Genomic DNA, 22,200 nt, shown 5'->3' with positions numbered 1-22,200 from the left:
AATGAGCTTTTTTTGTGTTGGTGTTAGGTGTTACACAAAATACCTGAATTAAAAAACCCGAAGGGCGCCTGTGCAAGTTCTGCAGGCGGGCACGATATACCCCAGCGCCGGGGCTGTTCACATCACTAGTTTTTCATGTATTTTTACAGTGAACAACACAACAAATAACGTGATATGGCATTTTTTTCAAAAATGTCCCATTTAAACATACAATAAAGCGTCCTTACAAAGATTCAAGCAACCGCCACCATGAGCAGGTCGGTCGATTTTGCTTTGACACTTTCTTAACGCTCGGAGCGAATAGTATGTGGTTATTATTATAAATTAGGTAGCGATTTTTATGTTTTCATGTTTCCAACAATGAATCTGTCAAAATATTCCCGAGTTTTGATTTCTCAAGGAGTAATTGATAACTACTGTTTATTAAAGACATCCTTTATTAATAAATTAACAAAAATCATTACTTATCTAAATTTGACACAATTTCAAACCACTGTCGCAAGGCGTCACTTAAAACACTAGGCAAAGAATTAATGTCTCTTAAAATAATATAAAACGAAAATGGAAATACGTCCATATAATTTTGAATTTCCTGAAGTTTTCCATCTTTAAATACGGGCATTCTTATATCTAACACAGAGTTCTTATTTTCTGGATTGTCTATAATCACAAATACCATAAATATATTGGACAGTTTCCCCCTACGTACAGCTTGTTTAACGAAAGTTTCTCCTTCGGAAAATACACCCCTTCCATCGCTCACAATCACCAGTAATTTAGCATTTAGTGCAGTGGATTGTAGCTGGGATTGGTTAAACATTTCCGTGGAAAAATCCACTAACTTAGCTACACAAGTCTTGTTTTGATCAAACTTGAATTTCTGTAATAGCTTGATGCCACTCCTATCCGTAAATTGGTCTGTTAATTTATGGATCACTTCTACATTTTCACCAAAGCTTAAAACCGACAACTGTCCACTTTCCAAAAGAGTTAGTGCCTTGGATATAAGAGCTACACTTTCAAACGCTAATTCCTTGGAATGGTTGTCATTCATACTAGAAGAGTCGTCTATGGCTAATACTATTTGATATTCTCTTTTAGACGGCTTCGTCCGCCTAAGCCATATTTTGTCTTTCCTAAATTGTGACGCTATATACGGTATCACTTTCCTCATATTAATCCTTCTACCAGTTCTAAAATCTCCACGTAATCTGCTAGCTTGCGTAGGCTCCAACACGAGCCTCAGCTGCTCTGATAGATCTTGAGCCAACGACGAAGTAACCGAAGATATTTTCTGCCACGCTTGGTCTGCTTCTATGGTAGAAGGAGGATCGTTCCATCCTGACAATTGTTTTTCAACATCAAGTCGAAGACTGTTGATTTCTTCCATTGAGAGTCTTGAAGCTGTGGTTTCTGCAATTGAGGAATACTGGGTGTGATGTGTAGACTCAGTACTACGTGGTACAGTTGATGTCTGGACAAGCTCGCCTTCTATTTCTATTTCTTGTACTTCTTCAAGAACATCACCTTGAGGATGTTGCTGCTTTTTGCTCTTTTGGTCCTTTGTTTCACCTAATTTCTCTGCTACTTCCGATTCTGCGGTATCTGCGTCTATTACGTCAGTCTCTTCTTCTTCTGGAAGATCTTTTGAAGATTCTGCAGGGTCCTCGTCTTTTTCCTCTTCATGGTGTGTTTCTTTCTTCTGATTTTCTGCTTGTTCTTTTGTAGCGACATCGAGAACCTGAGAAAAAAACATATTTTAATATTTTTTGTTGAAAGACAGTTAAAAAACAATGCTAAGAAGCTACATCGGTACGGAAAACACGTTCCAAGATTGCAACTTTAATTTTGAATATTTTGTTGAGTTATTTGGCACACATATACATAATATGGTAAAGAATGGCGGTACAGACCCCAATTTAAGAAATATGTAGAAAGTACTATATAATTAAATAAAATATTACAAAAACGAGTCAGTACCGCCATTAAGAAGAACAAAAAATACACTTTCATCAAATAAACATTTTATCCCATGCCTAGATTTTGTCACATTGCTATACCTTCCGAAGAACATCATTTACTAAACGAAATAACATCATCTGAACTGGAATATGCCATTAAGATATCCAAAAATTTTTACAGCCCTAGGTCCAGATAAGATTTCGTATATTACGTTACCATAAATGGGTATGTTGGCCAACAGATTACTACAGCATATTTATAACTGTCTTCCAAACTGGAATACTTTTTCTTTTGAGAATGGAAACTTGGTTAAGGCTGCATAGTACAGGTACTATTGTCCTTTTCATGAGCATTTTTCAGTGCGTATTTGTATAGTCTTATAAATTGTACAGGTATTCGTAGATATATTATATAATTCGAAAATAATTTTTTTTTCGATTATAGCGCCATCTATTGACAACTAGAATAAATGTTATAAATGTCACCGACGAAATGTGCGACGTGCGTTTTTTTTTCTGTCACATACAATTTAATGCGTTAGAAAGAAATCGAAAAACTGTGACGCACTGAAAGATGATCATGAGAAAAAGAATACCAGCAACACAGTTTGGCTATAAACAAGGCCGTGGTACGACGGGTGCACTAGTTAGTCTGACTAAAGATGTTCAAATTGGTTTTTTTAATTATTTCATGACAACAGGTGCATTGTTTATCGATATAAAAAGTGCTTATGGCAATATTGATCTTGTGTTTGTTGGAGTTCCAAAATTCATGGTGTATTTACCCGATTCGAGTGCGTCATCATATCATAAGACCAAATCTTCTTCTTATGGTGCTTATTCGTTCCAGATGTTGGCGATCAGCATGGCTATCCTAACTTTGCTTGTTGCTATTCTGAATAGTCCGGTTGTCGATATATTAAACCACTTTCTCAGGTTTTGAAGCCAAAATATTCTTCTTCTCCCTGGTCCTCTCTTTCCAAATACCTTGCCCTGAAGAATGAGTTGCAACAAGCCATATCTCTGTCCATTCCTCCTAACATGGCCAAGATATTCTAGTTTGCGCTCTTTGATAGTGTTAATAATCTCGCATTCCTTGCCTATGCTACGTAGGACATCAACATTAGTCACACGATCCACCCACGAAATTCTTAAAATGCTTCTATAACACCACATCTCGAATTCTCTTAAAGAAGCTTCGGAAAGTGTCCAGGCTTCTACTCCGTATAATACCATACAAATTCATAGCATCTGATGATAGAGATTTTATTTCATTTGAGTGGTCCCATTGGCTGTTTATGTTGGTACCAATGTATGTAGCTGTCCACCCTGGCAATTAGTTGTTGATTAACCAAAAGCTGTGTATTTAATATTTCGCGCTTACTTAATAGCTCCTTGTCCTTAATAGGACCAATGATTACAAGGAACACACTGATATACACAAAAGCACGTACACACACTCAAACTGTAATTAAAATTTTACATTAACAAACAATTACCTGAGTTTTCGACTTCTCAGCATCCTCAATATGTTGATACATATCGGCATCTTCGTCCCTTTTGTCCTCCTTGTCCTGTTTACTATCATTTTTGGCTTCCACAGTTTTCAATTTCTTCCGAACAGGTTGGTCCACGTCTCCCAAACTTCGTTTAGAGTCACTCTCCCCAGGTTTCTGTTTTCTTTTCTGTTCCTCCTTATCTCGATTATCTTTGGCCGTTTTTATTTCCTGTGGGGCGCTGGTTTGCGCTGTATGACCAGAGCTGGTTTCTTCCATCTGTGATTGACCCACGCCTTCTTGATCCCGCTGATCCTCTTGTTGAAGCTCATCGATTGGTTGGTTTGACTGTTGGTTTTCGGATTTGCTGGCCTGTGCCTGGAACCGGTAAAAAAGTTAAACAAGCATCCATCGTAAAAGACAAAAAAGGTAAAATAATTACAGATTTAAATGAAAAACTGGCAAGATGGACAGAATACGTTGAAAAACTTTTTGCAGACGAAAGACCAGAAATAGCAGTGGCAGAACCTACAGACGACACAACAGAGCCTGAAATCCTAAAAAGCGAGATAGAATATGCTATAAGGAATACAAAAGGGGGTAAAGCTGCAGGACCAGATGAAATTCCTGTAGAATTGTTGAAACTTATAGACGACGACACACTTGAAATAATGGTGAACCTCTTTAACACAATTTATAGAACAGGCATCATACCACAGAAATGTCTCTCCTCTACTTTTGTCACAATCCCGAAGACGAATAACGCCAGAGAGTGTCCAGACCACAGAACTATAGCATTGATAAGCCACACACTAAAAGTATTTTTGAAAATAATTCACAAAAGAATATTTAATAAACTAGAAGAGGACATAAGCGCCACACAGTTTGGATTCAGAAGTGGACTGGGAACACGGGAAGCTTTGTTTGGTCTGAGTGTGTTAATGCAAAGATGTTTGGATGTAAACCAAGACCTCTACGTAGGCTTCATAGATTTTGAGAAGGCCTTCGATAAAGTCAGACACCAAAAGCTGTATGAAATCCTAAGAAGCAAAAACATCGACAGCCGCGACATTAACACCATATCCAGGTTGTACTGGGGACAAACAGCAAAAATCAAGGTTGATAATGAGTTAACCGAAGAAATTGAGATTCGTTGAGGTATGCGTCAGGGTTGTGTGATTTCTCCACTACTATTCAATATACATAGCGAAAAAATATGTCAGAAAGCGCTCCTAGAGCAAAACATTGGTATGAACATTAACGGAGAGTTAATTAACAATATACGATACGCTGATGACACGCTAATAGTAACAGATAACCTAGCAAATTTACAGTATTTGATGGAAAACATAAACACTCATACCAATAAGTATGGTCTAAAACTGAACATCAAAAAGACTAAATTCATGATTGTAACGAAGAAGCAATAAACCAATGTGAATTTAACCATAAATAATCAGCCAGTTGAAAGAGTTACGTCCTACAAATATTTAAGGGTTTTCTTCACTGATGACCAGACAAGAGAAATCAAGAGGCGAATAGAGATAGCGAGACAATCGTTTGTCAAAATAAAAAAGTTCCTATGCAGCCGGGACATAAATATAAACTTAAGAACAAGAATGTCAAAAAACCTTCCCTGAACTTATTACCCATTCCGGATATTGATATTATTAGTAAACGACATCAAAAAGAAAACTGGCAAACGTATTATCGAAACATGAGAACTGGAAGTAATTACAAACAAATACAGCCTGAAATTCCCATAAAAAGATGGTTTCATTCTGTATCAAATCGCCATTTCATAAGAGTTATAAAAATATTGAGATGTAATCACGCTCTTACTCCCTTTCATATGTTCAGTTTGGGTCTCACAGAGTCACCTAACTGTGAGTGTGGAAAAGAAGGTGATCTACTACATATTCTCCTCGAATGTTCCCATCAATCAGTAAATATAAACAAATTTTATGATAATCTTAATGTTTTAAAAATTCCATTTCCCGTCTACCCAGTGGCGGATCCAGAGGGGCGGCGCGGGGGCCCCCCCCCCTCAGTTAAAGAAAGTTATAGCCTATACCATATTTTTAAGTTTAAGGGGGTATTAGTACGCTATGGTCAAAATAGGTGGCCAATTTTTAAACTAACGTTTAACAGTTCTTTGAATAGATGGCAGCACGTACATATATTTTATTATTAAATTTAGTTCTCTGAACGACACCGCATTGATGCCATGTATTGCAACTTAGGCTCGGCACATCTCGATCTTAATCGTACTTTGTATTTACAGACGACAGTTGTTAATCCTTTCTTTACCTGCCTAGGGTAAATTCTCATTAATAGATACTAAACGTTCATTCATTTGGATATAGTTTATTATTTAATATTGTATTATACGGCAATTCGTAATTCTTTACCTGCTCAAAAGGATTTATTTCAAACTAAAGAAATTTGCAATTATTTGAAATACAAGTAGTGCCTATCTAAATGACCAAAAAAGAATTATGCTAATTCTCAGAATGAAAATCGAGTATAAAATTAGTATTTTTAATAAATGTAAAATACGTAAGTCAATTGAAAAACAGAGTCACTACAATAACTTTTTTCATATTGAATGTTTTTTCAACAGGGAAAGTTTTTTCCTCGGAAAATTTCACATTTTCATTTCATTTATCATTTCAACATGCGAGGCAGAATAATAATTAGCCTAATGAACCACTTACTTAAAACATTTTTAAAAGTAATATACTGCAGAATACCTATATAAAAAATGCGAAGAACAAGTATCACGGACAAAGATTTGATTCCGCAATGCCTTGCCCTTAGGCACCCGAGAGGCTCTATTGACTGTCTAAGTGCTATATATTTGTTTTATCGACTACAAAAAGGCATTTGATAGAGTACAACATGATAAGCTGCACATACTCATAAATTATCTTGGATGAAACTGGATTAGATGATAGATCTAAACAACATTAGATATGCCGACGACGCAGTAGTTTTTGCAGATAGCCTAGATGATTTGCAAAGAATAATGTCGCGCATATAAGACATAAGTAGTGAACATGGAATTTCAATACGAAAAAAAAAGAAAGTAATGGTAGTCATTAAGAGCGAAATATATTACATACACGGCTTTTGGTTAACCAACAATCAATTGACAGAGTGGACAGCTACACATACCTTGGTACCTACATAAACAGTCAATGAGACCACTCTAGTGAAATAAAACAACGCATAGGAAAAGCGAGATCAGCGTTCATAACGATGAAGTCTCGTTTCAGAAGTCACATTTACCACTTGTTAACAAAATTTCTATTATCAGATCCTATGTATTTTCTAGATTATTATACTGAGTAGAAGCCTGGACTCTTTCGGAAACTTCTTTAAGAAAACTCAAGGCATTCAAGATGTGGTATTACAGTCGCATTTTAAGAATTTCGTGGATGGCTCGTGTGACTAATGTTGAGGTCTTACGTAGAATGGCAAGGAATGCGAGATTATTAACACACATTATTATCAAAGAGCGCAAAGTAGAATATCTTGGCCATGTTATGAGGAATGAATAGAGATTGCCGCTACTCATTCTTCAGGGCAAGGTATTGGGAAGAGAGGACCAGGGAGAAGAAGAATGTATCTGAGAAACTGGTTCAATACCTACATCGACAAACAGACTATTCCGAATAGCAGCATGCAAAGTTAGGATAGCCATGCTGATCGCCAACATTCGAAACGAGTAAGCACCGTGAGAAGAAGAATATCTCATTTTAAATTCTTCTTCTTCTTCTTCATGTGCCTCGTCCGTTGCGGACATTGGCACGTCAGTCCAAACCATTGGCGTAAGTTTTGAAGCCATGAGTGTCTTCTTCTTCTGGGTCCACGTTTGCTCTCTATTTTACTCTGTATTGTCAGTGGCAGTATACGATATTTATCATGTCTCATAATATGATCGAGGTATTCAGGTTTCCGTTTCTATTGTGAAACAGATTTCTCATTTTTGTTTTCTCCTCAGCGCAATACCTCTACGTTGGTAGTGTGAGTCGTCCAGGACATTTTGAGGATAAGTCGGTACACCCACATTTCGAATACCTCTAGCCTTTTCGATAATGTTTCCGTTATTGTCCAGGTCTCTGCTCCATACAACAAGACTGGAAATACATAGCATTTTATCAGCCGTATTTTTAGTGGGACAGATATGTCGCAATGATTGAATATATTTCTCATGTTAAATGTAGCTCTGGCCTTTTCAATTCTACATCGTATTTCGGTTGTTTGATCCCATTTCTAGTTGACGACTGTTCCAAGGTATACATATACTTCTACGTGTTGAATTGGTTTTTTATTTTCAATTGTCTGGCAGGTTTTTGAGTTTTGCTCACCAGTGTCCATTTTTGTTTTATTTATGTTGATGGTTAAAATCTCTTTTTTCACTCGCTCTTTGTAGGTACCCGGGTATGACAGGCCTGTCGATACTGCTAGCAACCACAACTGTATCGTCTGCATATCGGTTTATCTAATTATTACTCCAGTAAATTTCAATATTTTTTTTCACTTACGAAAATATTTGACATAAATTAATCAATGATTAAACAATATTGTTTTGTCTACAATTTTTTTATTAGGATAATGCCTCAACAAATACTAATGGCCATTGGCATGTGTAATGTGTGTAAAAATGTCGACGTCATCGTCTTTACAAAGAGACGCTAATTGTATCCGAACAATGCATTATTTGCGGCCCTATAAAAATTAAATTTGCCAGAAAGTGAATAAAACTGAAATTGTTTTTAGATCCGCCCCACATAACATACTAGAGCTTACTTATGTTATTTATGTATTATGTCAAAACTAGTATAATCCCCCAGTAAACACTTTGAGTCATTTTGAACCTCGTTTAACTTTCAACCATTCGTATAACGTCACGGTTTCAAGCATAAAAAATGTATATTTGTATTGTTAAGACACTGTGACGTTATACAATCATGATTGAAAGTGAAAGTCAAACAAGGTCCAAAATGCGTACTGGGAGGGGGTGGGGCCACTTTTCTAAACAAAACCGCGTGATTCATCGTATTTCCGTGGTTACAAAACTCGTTTTCAATTGTTTGTAGATTTTCTTAAAATCCGGCAAACGCGCATCTGTCTCCATTTAATACATCACTGCTGCCATCTACTAAATGACACGTGAACTCATCTTCTCATCTATTAAGTGACAGCGGAACTAATTTATCACTAGAAAAATGCCAACTTATTGCTGTAATTTCAACAAAATCCCCAGATTGCAGCTTTTAACTAAAATTTTTACTTTTAGGTACAGTTAATTTAAAAATTATGGCAGTATGGACAATGAAATTTTGTTTAAAATAAAGCTTTTTGCATAGTTAATCGTTTCTGGTAGTTATTTTCCACCCAAGTTCAAAAATTATTATGCAAAACGAATTTTTATAGCAAGTTACTAAGTAAGTCATGACATGGACTCCTTTAAGTACAGTTATAAAAAATATACTACTTTCTTTGGAAATTTTAACCAGATACTATTAAAATAGAAAGTCTACAGTTCACGTACATACCCCTAAGTTGAAGATTGGTTTTGAAATAGTGACGGTAACTGTACCTAAAAACTATATAAATTTTAACATTGTGTCATACCACCTTAAACGAAAAATTTGATTTGGAAAAGTCGTTAACAACACAAGTTTAATAATGTTTTGATAGTATGATGATTTTAAAAACCACCAATGATGTATATTTCTCGCGGTAAGAGGTAACGGATAGTCATGTGATGAGCGATGCAGCGGTGTAAACGGGAGTTAACCAGCCGTCTGGACGCTGACGGTGACGGACTGGCGGGTAGAGATGGAAAATACCGCTACTTTCTGGTATTAGGTGACGGCGTTCCGTGACTCAGCTGTAATAGGTGACGGTATTATATTATTTTTGTCACCTATTACCTGACAGCAGGAGACTGCTATCCCCTCCCCAGCCCTTCGGCAAGACTGGGAGTCGCCTGCCAGTCTTGCCGCGGTACGGTTCGTTAATCATTATTGTAGGTCTACATTATAAATATTTTAATCGTCCGTTTTTTAAATGTTTTCAATGTTTGTGTTTTTAATTTTAACTTTAATGAGTGTTATATACTGTGTCTGACGATGATGGGCATCCACCGAAACATGTAACAACAAAAAGCAACAATTTTTGGATTTGATGGAAAGGTAAGTTTACCATATTACTTGGAATGGTTATACTGTACTTTTAACTGCATTGCAATATCATAACTACAATGTTTCTTAAAAAGGGTTTCTATTTTAGCAACAGCAGAGAGATCATTTTCTACGCTGAGGCGATTGAAAAGCTGGATGAGGACCAGAATGACCGAAGACCGCCTGACCGGACTGGCTCTCATGAATGTTCACAGGGATATAGAAGTGGACATCAATAAAATTATCGATCGGTATTCCAGCAAGAAGAATAGAAAACTGGATTTTGTAATTTAAGGGAAAACAACGTAGTTTTTGTTAAGCCAAAGTATTTTTGTTTTGTTTTATAATTTACTTCTAATGTCAGTAATTAAATCATACTAAACATAATGTTAGTTAATCATTTTCAAACCTTCTTTTATACAGTATATTAATACCTTGTGTCTTATAAAAACGTAATCTTGATATTTGAAAAATATTTTTAAATAATGAAACATAAAAAAAGTGTTTTTTGCTTGTTACATTTTTTAATAGTTCAAATGGAATGACTATAAGCCACTCTTAAAGTATTTAAGTAGGATGAGTTTCCAGTCTAAATGTACCACAGGACTACAGTGTCTACTACCAGTCACTACACGTATCATCCTAAATCATTTCTATCTGCTAGAGTAGAGAGTTGAAAATAGCTGAGTTTATTTGTCAATTTCAAGGTTATTTTTTTGTAAACGCAGTGTGAACAGAGTAAAAAAATGTGTTTTAAAACGTCAATTTTCAAAACTCAAAAAAGGGTATTCCATACCCCCCAAACCCCCCGGTATTGGGCCCATGTTGACAAGGTTACGCCCCCCCCCTCAAGAAATCTCTGGATCCGCCCCTGCGTCTACCTAAACAATTTGATTTTTTCTGAAGATATTAATACATTAAAAACAATTTACGAACATATCAAAAACTGTAAATATAAATTGTAGCAATATAATTAACCTTGTATTTAAGTAATTTTCTTAAAACAAAACAGACATGTTTGCTAATTTTTTCTAACAAAATTAATGTTAACAAACATGTTTGTTTTGTTGTTAATTTTTTTAACCCTGTAGATTTAAGTAATTATTGTATATTAAAATTGAAAAAAAGAACAAGAAAAGAAAAAAGAAAAAAAAGAGTAAAAAAAAGAGAAAAAACAAAGAGAAAAAAAAAAAAGGAAAAAAACTGAGAAGATGTAAACCTCCGAGAAGTTGAATCGAGTTTATGTCTTAGCGTAGTAAAAAAAAACAAAAAAAAGAAAAAAAAAATAAAAACAATAAAAAAAATATATATAAAAAATTAATATATACAAAAAAAAATAAATATATACAAAAAATATTTACATCCAAAACAGTGTATTTATTTAAATAGTAGTATGTTAGTTTCTTATGTACATATATTTACAGTTAAAAATACAGAAAAAATTCCTCTGATTGAAAAAAAATTGTTTGTTTTTAAAATAAAATGTCTGGCTAATTGGCTCAGCCAAGGCCATCAAATTCACACAAAAAAAAGAATGTCAAGGTGCTATGTTTTCTCCGTTCTGCTATATGGCATTGAAGCTTGGACACTGAAAAAGATAAATATCAAAAACATTGATGCATTCGAGATGTGGTGTTACAGGAGAATGTGGAAAATACCATGGACAGAAAGAGTAACAAATTAAGATGTTCTGCTGAAGATGGGGAAGGAATGCGAAGTCATGAAAACCATACAAACGAAAAAAACTGGAATATCTAGGCCACATAATGAGAGGAGAAAAGTACTCTCAGCTAAGACTCATAATCCAAGAAAAAAATCTTGGGAAAGAGAAATGTGGGACGTAGGAGGATTTCCTGGTTGCGAAATTTAAGGGAGTGGTATGGGTGCAGTTCAATACAGTTGTTCAGAGCTGCAGCCAACAAAGTTAAGATTGCTGTGATGGTAGCCAACCTCCGATAGGAGACGGTACTGCAAGAAGAAGAAGCCTGGAATATTATACATTTCTATTAAGACTAAATACCTTTTTACTATAGTCCGTCCCTTGACTTTACAGGATAGGGAACACAGGCAATGAAGTCCTAATGAGAGTTTTTAGCGCGGTGATGCCGATTTTGTCAGAAATAATTTGTAATCGAACATTAGAGAGATTAAATTAAAACTGTTTTAGAAAGACAATCTACAATTTTAGGATTCTAGGAAACTACAGAAATCAAGAGGTGTTAGACAGGGTTGCGTGTTGTCCCCATTGTTATTCAATCTGTATAGTGAAGCTATCTTTAAGGAAGCAATATCAGAGGAAGCACAGGATAGATCAATAAAGGGAAAAATCTTGAACAACATAAGATTCGCAGACGACACCGCTATTTTTGCAGACAGTCTAGAAGCACTGCAACGATTAGTAAATAGATTACATCAAGTCAGTATAAAATATGGACTACAAATAAACGTTAAGAAAACCAATTTCATGATTATTTCTAAGCAACGTACAGGAGGAAGGCTAGATATCGAGGGAAAACAAGTAGAAAGAGTAACTACAAATATCTGTACAAATGAGAACTGATTCAGTGTTGAAAAATTAATATTACAGCAAATACCAATTATGTACAACATACCTTATCAGCTGCATCTGCATCATCTATTTCCATAGCCTCTATATTTTCTTGATGGCTTTCAGTCTGATCTAAAGCAGACTCATCCCCATTTTCACTATTTGCATCATCTTCTTTATCAGCTTTTTCTGATTCTTTTACATCATCGTCATCTTTATTTTCATCGTCTTCGCCATCTGCTCCTTCTTCCCCATCCTTTTTATCTCCTCTTTCAACATCTTCATCATCACTACTAAAATCTTTCTCATCGTCTCTTTTAGATTCGTCGTCTTTATTTTCGTCTGCTGCTTCATCGTTTTTGTCATCAGGTTTCTCATCTGTCTTCATGGTGTCTATATCAAAAGGATTTTCGTCTTGCTTGTCATCATTTTCTTCATCCTTTGCTTCTCCGTCGTCCAACTGCATATCTTCCGGTAAATCCATCGGTTCTGGTTCTGGTAGTTCTTGTTGTTGACCGTGATGTGGATCGATTTGGTCGTCATCGTACTCAGGTTCTTCCATCTCATTTATCTCTTTTTTATTTTTCTCCTTTTCTTCTTTTCCTTCTTTTTGGTCTTCTTCGTCATTGGCAGTTTTACCTTCCTTGGCACCCAGTTGTTCTTCCCCCTCTTTCTCACCCTTTTCTCCCTTCTCCTCTTTTTGTTCAGGACCTAAAATACAACGGTTTAGTACATAAAAAATGCTAATATATCACTGAGTTATTATATACTTTAAGTTTGTCCTGTTTACTTATTTATCCATCCCAATTACTGTTAAGGCATCGTATTTCTTTCTTTATACTGTCGAAAAGAAATTGATTACAAATGTAAAAATAAAATAAATGCATACCTTCTTCTTCTTCGCCGTCTCCCTCTTCTTTATCATCACCAAATGTTTCTGTATTTTGTTGTTCTGCGCCTTTTTCAGTCTCTCCCATCTGTTCGTCTGCATCGGAATCACCAGATTCACTATTGCTATCATCATCATCCTTCTTTTCTTTATCCTACGAAATAATTTAGTTTCAATGATTTAGTTTACAAAGGAAGTCATAGAGAAATTTATTAATAAACTACCTATGTTCTACGGACATTCCATAAAACTATCAAGTCTTTACTCATTTTTTGTCATTGCTGCACAATTTAATTTGGCCCTAAAATGTTGACATAAAACCGATAAACTCACCTGCAGTTTACTATCGAAATCTTCACTCATCTCAATACCCTTTTCTTCCTCCTTACAGTCCTTGTCCTCTTCGTTATCTTTCTCTTTGCCCGCTGGTTGGGCGTCGTCTAGTTGATCTTCAGATTCTATTTTATCCGAAGCGTCCCGTTCTCCTTGGCCTTCTCCCAATCCTAATCCGTCCGACGGTTTACTGATTCCTTCTTTATCGAATTCGTCGGAAAATTCAGGTGGAATGCAGAATCCCTATAACAAAAATGTATAAAAATGTTTACACATCCTTGGTACATATTTTACATTTTTGTACATATTTTATAAAACATCCATATTAAAAAACATCCTAACTGCATTAACAATAAAACGGATATAAAAGACTTTTTTAATTGTAATACAGTTTAAAATTAATGTTTGAAAAGTGTAAGACTAAAAAAATAAAAAAATATGAAAACATTTTTTACGAAACGCTTTTCTTCAGTTACGAGTGACTAAAATTAAACATAAAAAAATCAACCAAAAAACAAAAAATAAAACAAATTGAAAAAATCTAACACATTAGTCAAAGAAAAGCGTGGCGCGTCTTCATCGAATAAACGGTTTTCGCACCACGCTTTTCTTTAACGAATGTGTTAGATTTTTTCAATTTTTTTTTGCTTTTTAGTTGATATTTTTATAATATGTTTAATTTTAGTCACTCGTAACTAAAGAAAAGCGTTTCTTAAAAATATTTTTTTCATATTTTTTTATTTTTTACTTTTTAGTCTTACATTTTTCAAACATTAAAATATATCGTTATGTTTATTAAAATATGTATAAAACATAATATGATGTACAAACATGAAAAGTAGTCGGAATCGGCAAAAAATTTGAAACTTTGTTTATTTATGAAGCATAACGTAAACAATTAACGTAAAAAATAAAATTATGTATAGTTCATATAATTAGCTACAATCTGTAAAAGTTTTAAGTTTCTTCATTGTAAAAAACAACAGAATTTAAGCATTTTCCGTTAAAATCGTTTTTTTATTTAAACAATTAATAAACAAAAAAATTTTTTATTGACTATTCGTGTATTGTTCCCGCGAATGCATATGTCTGCAAATTTTTAGTCATTTGCATTGAAGAAAAGGCAGTCAAATTAACTTCCAAAGATTTGACCGAAACGATTGAACTAAAGAAAAGCGTTTAAGGTGAAACAGTAGCGATCAACAGGTAGCGAAAACGCGTTCCAAGATTGCGGCTGTAATTTTGAATATTTTTTCGAGATATTTGGCACACGTATTCGTAATATAATAAAGAATGGCGGTACAGAGCCCAATTTGAAAAATATATTAATATGTGGAAATCACTCTGTAATTAAATACAATATTAAAAAAACGAGCCTGTACCGCCATTAAGAAGAACAAAAAAATACACTTTCTTCAAATAAACTTTTTTATCCGATGCCTAGATTTTGTGTCATTTTGGAACTACTAATGAAATAAAAAATTTTAATAGTTCCAAAATGACACAAAATCTAGGCATCGGATAAAAAAGGTTATTTGAAGAAAGTGTATTTTTTTGTTCTTCTTAATGGCGGTACAGGCTCGTCTTTTAAATATTGTATTTAATTACAGAGTAATTTCCACATATTAATATATTTTTCAAGTTGGGCTCTGTACCGCCATTCTTTATTATATTACGAATACGTGTGCCAAATATCTCGAAGAAATATTCAAAATTACAGCCGCAATCTTGGAACGCGTTTTTGCTACCTGTTGATCGCTACTGTTTCCTCTTAATTAATTAATACGATAAAACGAATTCTAATGTTAATTGTAGCACAAAACGTCTCTACCGGTGGTTTTTCTAAGACTACGATAAAAACACGAATTTTTTGAATTCGAGTTTTGGTTGAAGTTTTGTTTCGTATCGTATTGAAATTTGACACGAATAAACGCCGATTTATATACATATAAACAAATATATGAGCGTTCAATATTTGAAACTTTATTGTTTATTTATGAAGCATAACGTAAAGAATTAACGTAAAAAGTGAAATTATGTATAGTTCATAACATTAGCTACAATCCGTAAAAGCTTCAAGTTTCTAAATTGTAAAAAACAAGAGAATTTAAGAATTTTCCATTAAAATCGTTTTTTTTATTTAAACAATTAATAAACTAAAATTTTTTTTATTAACTATTCGTGTATTGTTCCCGCGAATGCATATGTCTGCAAATTTTCATTCATTTGCATTGAAGAAAAGTCAGTCAAATTAACGTCTAAAGATTTGATGAAAACTATTGAAGTAAAGAAAAGCGTTTAAAAAAATGAAAAAAGTATTTAACTTACCTTTGAAGCCAATTCGATAAAGACATTGAGTAACACAGAAGACATCTTGCAGCTAACCCTATAAACAGCGACTTGTTGAGTGACAAAATATCGCTGGAGTAGTATAACTTGGTCCAGCACATGACAAACTTGACCTGCTAATGTTTTTCTTTTGTCAATATTTTCCAAAGAAGCTCCCATGATATAACTAGCTATTTGGTTAATTTCTTCTAGGATTACTTGCATGTTGAGTTGGGAAATGTCTGTAGACAAGTTGTCTACCAAATATTTTGTCAAATGGTCTTCTTGTATACTTTCTTCATTTTCTTCAGCCTCATCTTTGGGTTTAGGTACAGCTTCATACTTCTTGTGCAGATCTGTTACAGTGCTTAAAATTTTTTTCGACAATTTCTTAATTTCTTTTTCACATTTGGTAGAAATGTCGCCATCAATTGATGTTTTAGTTAATACTGGATTTTGTAAATTACTTGTAGCTTGTTGGACTTCATCTGCTAACACTAGTAAATTATTTGTTAGTTTTGTGTTGCCAAAAATTGTTTTAAGACTCAATATTTCTTCCTGTACATTTGATAAATTCTTGGTTAGTTCACTTAAGTTCGTTATAGACACATACTGATTCTTCAGGAATTGGAAATCACTAGTTGGAATTTCTGCTTTGGCTTTAAACAGTTGTGAAATAAGTTTCCTACAAGATGATTGAATGTTGCTGATAATAGTAGTAGCTTTAGACCAGTACTTGTCATGTTTGTAAACTATCCTGTTTTCCAAATCAGTCTTCAGAATTAGAATTTCTACATTTTCTGAGTTGAAACTATTCTCTACTGGACAAGTGTTTAAAACTATTTGATAATGGCTCATCGTGGAGTTGATTTTAGATAACAAATCAGTTATGCCATCGATGAGATTACATGGAAGATATTCTTTGGCATTAGAAAATTGTTTGAGCTGACGAGCATAGTGCCTTATGTAGTAATAAACTCTGCTAGCTTCTACTAATTTATTCTTCTGGTGTTGAATTGAGGTCTGAATTGAAAATAAATAAAAATAAATCATAAAAATGCCACAAGGAAATAGCTTCAAAACAACATTGAAAATAAATAATATATTTACAAGAAGTAATTATTAACAGCTCTTATACACGCATGAACAAAAATATGGAATATTTTGATAATTATAATCTAAAATGTTCTCAATATACATTAGTCCAAGTAATGAAGCTTAAAATAGGATAAAACCTCGCAATTTTTACAGAATGGATCGATTTGCTTGAAAATTTGAGAATAAGTAGTGGATAGTCCATGGATCAAAGTCTATATGATGCCGAAAGGCGCTTTTACCATGGGGGGTGGTTGCCACCCCATCTCGGGGGTGGAAATTGTTTATTATATTTTGACTGCAAAAGTTGATAAAAACATTCATTCTAAGCAAAAAACGTTGTATACATTTTTTGATAAAATTAATAGTTTTTGATTTATTCGCTATCGAAAGTGTTAGTTTTATATCGAAAAAATCAATGTTTTTAATAAGTTTTCTGCTAATAACTCCAAAAGTTTTCGTTTTATCAAAACAACTTTACTTAACAAAAATGTACCTCTTGAAAAAATAAACAAAACCTTTTTTTATGTTCTTTAAGACCCATAGTAATCGAGCTATACTTTATTACATTAGCTCTTCTTCGTCAAATGCTAAATATTGTAGTTTCAAGGTCAAAGGACGGGCAAACTATGCATTTTTGAGGATAACTTGTTCGAACTAATTTAAAGTATTTCAAAATATCTATCTCCAGAAATATCAAAAAAGTCTCTAGCTCAAAAATTAAGTGACTTATAATGAAAAGAATGTCAGTCCCTATTTTTTTCAACGAAAAAGTGGTCGGAAGCAACCCCCTAATCACCAACCTAATTAAAATTGGTCATTGACCTTATTTGGTCTTCTTTATTTATGTGTTATTAATAGGTTCTAGAAGTTTGACCGGCTTAGAATGATTAGTTAAAAAAATGGAGTTAACAGCGAATAACGAATTTTTGTAGTTTGGAAAAAATAGCCTTTTCTTCAGAATAGAAAGATTAGCATCAGAGATACGAAAAAATGTTTAAATATTCAATTGTAGCTTATTTAATTCCCAAGAACCTGGTTTGCAAAACTTTTTTCTACGGAAAAAATTGAGTGAGCTATTGATAATTAAAAATTGTAATAACATGCAAAAACCACCTTTACCAACCCTTTCAAAGTCAACTTTTTTTTGAGACTGAGGATTTTAAAAAGATTTAATTATTAATTATTATTATCCAAATAATTATTAATTATTACAAAATTCTTCTTTACCGAACTTTCCAAGATAAAAAATAAAAAAGTTACGGTTAAAAAATCAATATAATTTTTGAAAAACAAAAAAAAGGAAACCAATTGGAAGCATAATAATGTAAGTTAGCGGTGTTTTTAGTCATTGGCCTTATTTATTCTTCTTTATTTGTGTATTATTAATACATTCTAGAAGTTTGACTGGCTTAGAATGATTAGTTTTTAAATAACTGGAGTTAAAAGCGAATAACGAATTTTTGTAATTTGGTAAAAAATGCCATTTTCTTCAGAATAGAAAGATTAGCATCAGAGATACGAAAAAATGTTTAAATATGAAACTGTAGGTTATTTAATTCCCAAGAATTTGGTTTAAAACAATTTTTCTACGGCAAAAATTGAGTGAATCGTAAATGAGTATATTGGAAAACATTGATTTTTCGATATATAAAACTAACACTTTCGATACCGAATAAATCGAAAACTAATAATTTTATCAAAAAAATGTATAGAACATTTTTTGCTTAGAATGAATGTTTTTATCAACTTTTGCGGTCAAAATATAATAAAAAATTTCCTCCCCCGAAATGGGGTGGCAATCACCCCCATGATAAAAGCGGTTTTCGACATCATATATATTTTGATCCTTGGACTATCCTCTACTTATTCTAAAATTTTCAACGAAATCGGTTCATTCTGTAAAAATTGCGAGGTGAAAAGCTTCGGTTCCTGGACTACATGTCAGCTATCATTAGACCAATCACCTCCACAAGTTCAATATGTCCTTTCCAAGCAATAAAAAGCGAGGTTGGCGAAACTTCGTCTACAGTTGGCGAACAACAAGAGTTGGCGAAAGGTATGCTAATTGTAACCTAATACAGAGTGTTAGTTTTGGTGGTGGCGGCATAATGCTATGGAACGGTATTGCTTGGAAATGACATACCGAACTTTTGGAGGCGGTTGGTCGAATGACAGCTGACATGTACAGCTGCGGTCACTGAATAGTTTACACCTTCATGTTTATATTGCTAAACTTGCAAGGGGTGAAAGGATATCATCCTAGAAGGAAGGATGATACTACATTGAAGAACAAGATCTCATTTTGTATAAAAATTGTTGTTTTATTACTTATGTGTAGTTTAGTAGTTAGTGCTTAGTTAACAATGAGATAAGTTAGATCATCATCATTCTCTTTGCCTTATCCCTATGCGGGGTCGGCTTCCCTAATTGCATTTCTCCACACAATTCTATCTTGGGCCATATCAACGTTAATCCCCTTTACCAACATGTCCTGCCTTATCGTCTCCCCCCACGTCTTTTTTGGTCTTCCTCTCCTACTCCTTCCAGGAATCTGCACTTCAGCAATTCTTCGTATTGGGTGACTAACGTCTCGACGTTGAACATGACCAAACCATCTTAACCTATGCTCTCTCATTTTGGCATCAATTGGTGCCACACCTAGACTTCCCCTAATATACTCATTTCTAATTTTATCCTTCTTTGTCACTCCACTCATCCATCTAATCATTCTCAATATCAACAATGAGATAAGTTAGATGTAGAACTGAAACTAGAAGACAAGCATTCCGTAGGTATTCTACATGTACGTCATAATATTTCAAACTCACATCTGAAAATTGCACCCAAAATATATACTGATATTTTCCTAGAAAACCAATGAAGTACTTACCAACATATCCTGACTGAAACCTTTCACCCTCTCGACATTTTGCATTCCAAGTTCTTTAGATGGACTTTGCAAAGCCGTTTCCAGTACGTCGAATCTCATTAAAGAACGCACGTAGTATTTTTCACTCGATTCCCAAAACGACAATATTCTGTCTTCTTTATAGCTGCAATTAAAAAACTAGTAAGTTACTAGACGAATAATTGTGAGTTTAAGGGGGTGTTTAATTGTTAAAACTGTTAAGACGAATGTTATTGGTCAAAACGTCTATCAAACTTTACCACACAAAACAAAACAATTTTTGAATGGTTGAAGACCCAGAAATACACGAAAACATTTAAATTAGCCTAAAAGGATATATTAAAATTTTACAAGAAGGACTATTACAATTATTATTACTCACCCATAGTTTTCATTGTGAAACTGGCTTTGCAGATCAATCGGTTTGATGAGGAACTCCGCAGTTGGGTCCTTGACTTTACTATCTACTATGCCGGTTTTAAAAGACAGTCCCATCTTTGTAAGACTCTTGAAGAGATCTGCTAAAGCGCGATGCTTTCGCTGTAAAATGTTCTTTGCTTGCGATTTTTGTTTTTCCTTGGTTAAAGTTGTGTCAACCTAAAACGAAACAAAAAAATATAATTGATTATAATGTATAATATTCAATCTGGTGGAATAAAACTGCGCTGAAATAAATTGAATGTTATCATTTTAATCACATAGGACATAAAAAGGAGGAATTCTGGTAGTGAGAGCATCTTGTCCATCTTAATGATGGTCCTTTCTCACTATCAAGTATGGTCCTTTTCACAGGCATTTTTCAGTGCGTCACAAGTGAGAGAAAAAAGGGTAAGTCCGTGATAATACACATTTATAACATGACATTTTAGTTAAATCTGTACCCTTTAGTTAAAAGGGTATTGCAGTATAACCCTTTTATTTGCAATTTGGTATAAAAACAAATCAATTATGCGGTCCTGATAACATTCCGTCAATTTTCCTTAAAAATCTCCACCAGGCCACGCTTTCTAAACTACTCGAACTTTACAATATGATATGGTGTAATCAAGTTTTTCCTGACCTTTGGCGACAATCGATCATAATACCCATTAAAAAAACTGATTGTTTATCTAACTCTCCCAACTCTTTCAGACCTATCTCTTTAACATGTACGCTCTGTAAACTATTAGAGAAAATGATAAACAGACATCTGCTTTGGTACCTGGAGTGGCATAATCTTCTAGATTCTGCTCAGTCAGACTTTAGAGCTAATAGAAGCACGATAGATAATTTGGTTCTTCTTCAATCAGAAATTTCTCAAGCCATAACACAAAAAAGCGATGTTGTCGCTGTAGCCTTGGATATACAGAGCGCCTTCGATACTGTACCCACAGCTTCCATCACTAAAAAACTTCGAGAGTTTAACCTCTCCGGAAATATTTTATCATTCATATGTAACTTTATATCTAACAGATCCTTTAAAGTTGACACAAATGGAAAATCATCTGGATCACACACTCCTCAAAACTGTGTACCACAAGGCTCAGTCCTAAGTACTATCTTGTTTCTTCTCAGTATAAACGATATAGGCTCCTTCGTTTCTCCCCCGGTCAAATATGTGATATATGCGGACGACCTTATTATTTTTTGTCAAGGAAAAGTCACAGAAACTACATGTTCTTTACTTCAGAACGTATTAGATAGGATTTATAAGTGGTCAACAGAAATTGGTTTAAAATTTTCACCTTCCAAATCTAGAGTCATCAAATTTAGTAGAAGATACAGCTCCCATCCCCCTGCTATTTATCTAAACGGAGTTCTACTCAAACTTGTCGACCAACACAAACTATTAGGAGTTACTTTTGACACACGACTTACATGGAGACATCACATTCAAAACACCAAAACAACTGTTTAAACAGAATGAACATTTTAAAAACTCTAGCCCACCACCAATGGGGGTCTGATGAAAATATCTTATTGAGAATTTATAGAGCCCTTATTCGCTCTAGATTAGATTATGGGTGCATACTCTACATGACCGCTTGCAATACTTATCTCAAATCTCTAAATTCAATACAGACGACCTCTTTACGTATATGTCTAGGTGCATTTCGATCTAGCCCCGCCGAAAGCATGTGCATTGAAGCGTTGGAACCTCCTCTTTTCATACGACGTCAGCTTTTACTTTCTTCTTATTTCACTAGAGTTTCCGCCAATCCAAAAAACCCAGTAATCAAAGTCATCAATCAAGTTCCTGAAAACAGAGAAAGATCTGTTTACCCTTTTTCACAATTAGCAAATCCATTGTTAGCAAGTATAGACCTAAATATAACCACCCCCATCAGGACCTCTAGTATTCCTCTATGGACCAAAAAGCTACCTGATTTCAACACTAGCCTAACCAGACACAAAAAAGAAGAAACTCATAGCCACCTTTTTAGAAAATTATTTCAAGAAGCAATA

General features: G+C 34.2%; 1 protein-coding gene and 1 long non-coding RNA gene across 2 annotated transcripts in view; one reads left to right on the top strand and one right to left on the bottom strand.

Moving 5' to 3' along the window:
- Nucleotides 1-419: 419 nt before the first annotated feature.
- The window catches only part of LOC114325220 (midasin), a 700,017-nt gene continuing 678,236 nt past the window's right edge, over nt 420-22,200 (bottom strand). Inside the window, exons 33-40 of the mRNA XM_050656603.1 lie at nt 20,138-20,352; nt 19,738-19,900; nt 15,750-16,772; nt 13,422-13,664; nt 13,089-13,242; nt 12,264-12,910; nt 3,461-3,835; nt 420-1,741 (exon numbers count right to left, since the gene is read on the bottom strand). Coding sequence (XP_050512560.1) covers nt 461-1,741; nt 3,461-3,835; nt 12,264-12,910; nt 13,089-13,242; nt 13,422-13,664; nt 15,750-16,772; nt 19,738-19,900; nt 20,138-20,352 — 4,101 coding nt within the window. The 3' untranslated portion in view covers nt 420-460. The remainder of the gene's footprint in view (nt 1,742-3,460; nt 3,836-12,263; nt 12,911-13,088; nt 13,243-13,421; nt 13,665-15,749; nt 16,773-19,737; nt 19,901-20,137; nt 20,353-22,200) is intronic.
- On the top strand, nt 9,498-10,038 carry LOC126888392 (uncharacterized). Its single transcript, XR_007699535.1, has 2 exons — nt 9,498-9,663; nt 9,761-10,038. It is a non-coding gene; the product is annotated as an uncharacterized LOC126888392 (long non-coding RNA).

The sequence above is a fragment of the Diabrotica virgifera genome, chromosome 7 (genome assembly GCF_917563875.1).
Source record: "Diabrotica virgifera virgifera chromosome 7, PGI_DIABVI_V3a".
NCBI classification, from domain to species: domain Eukaryota; kingdom Metazoa; phylum Arthropoda; class Insecta; order Coleoptera; family Chrysomelidae; genus Diabrotica; species Diabrotica virgifera.
This window is presented reverse-complemented; position numbering and strand designations above follow the sequence as displayed.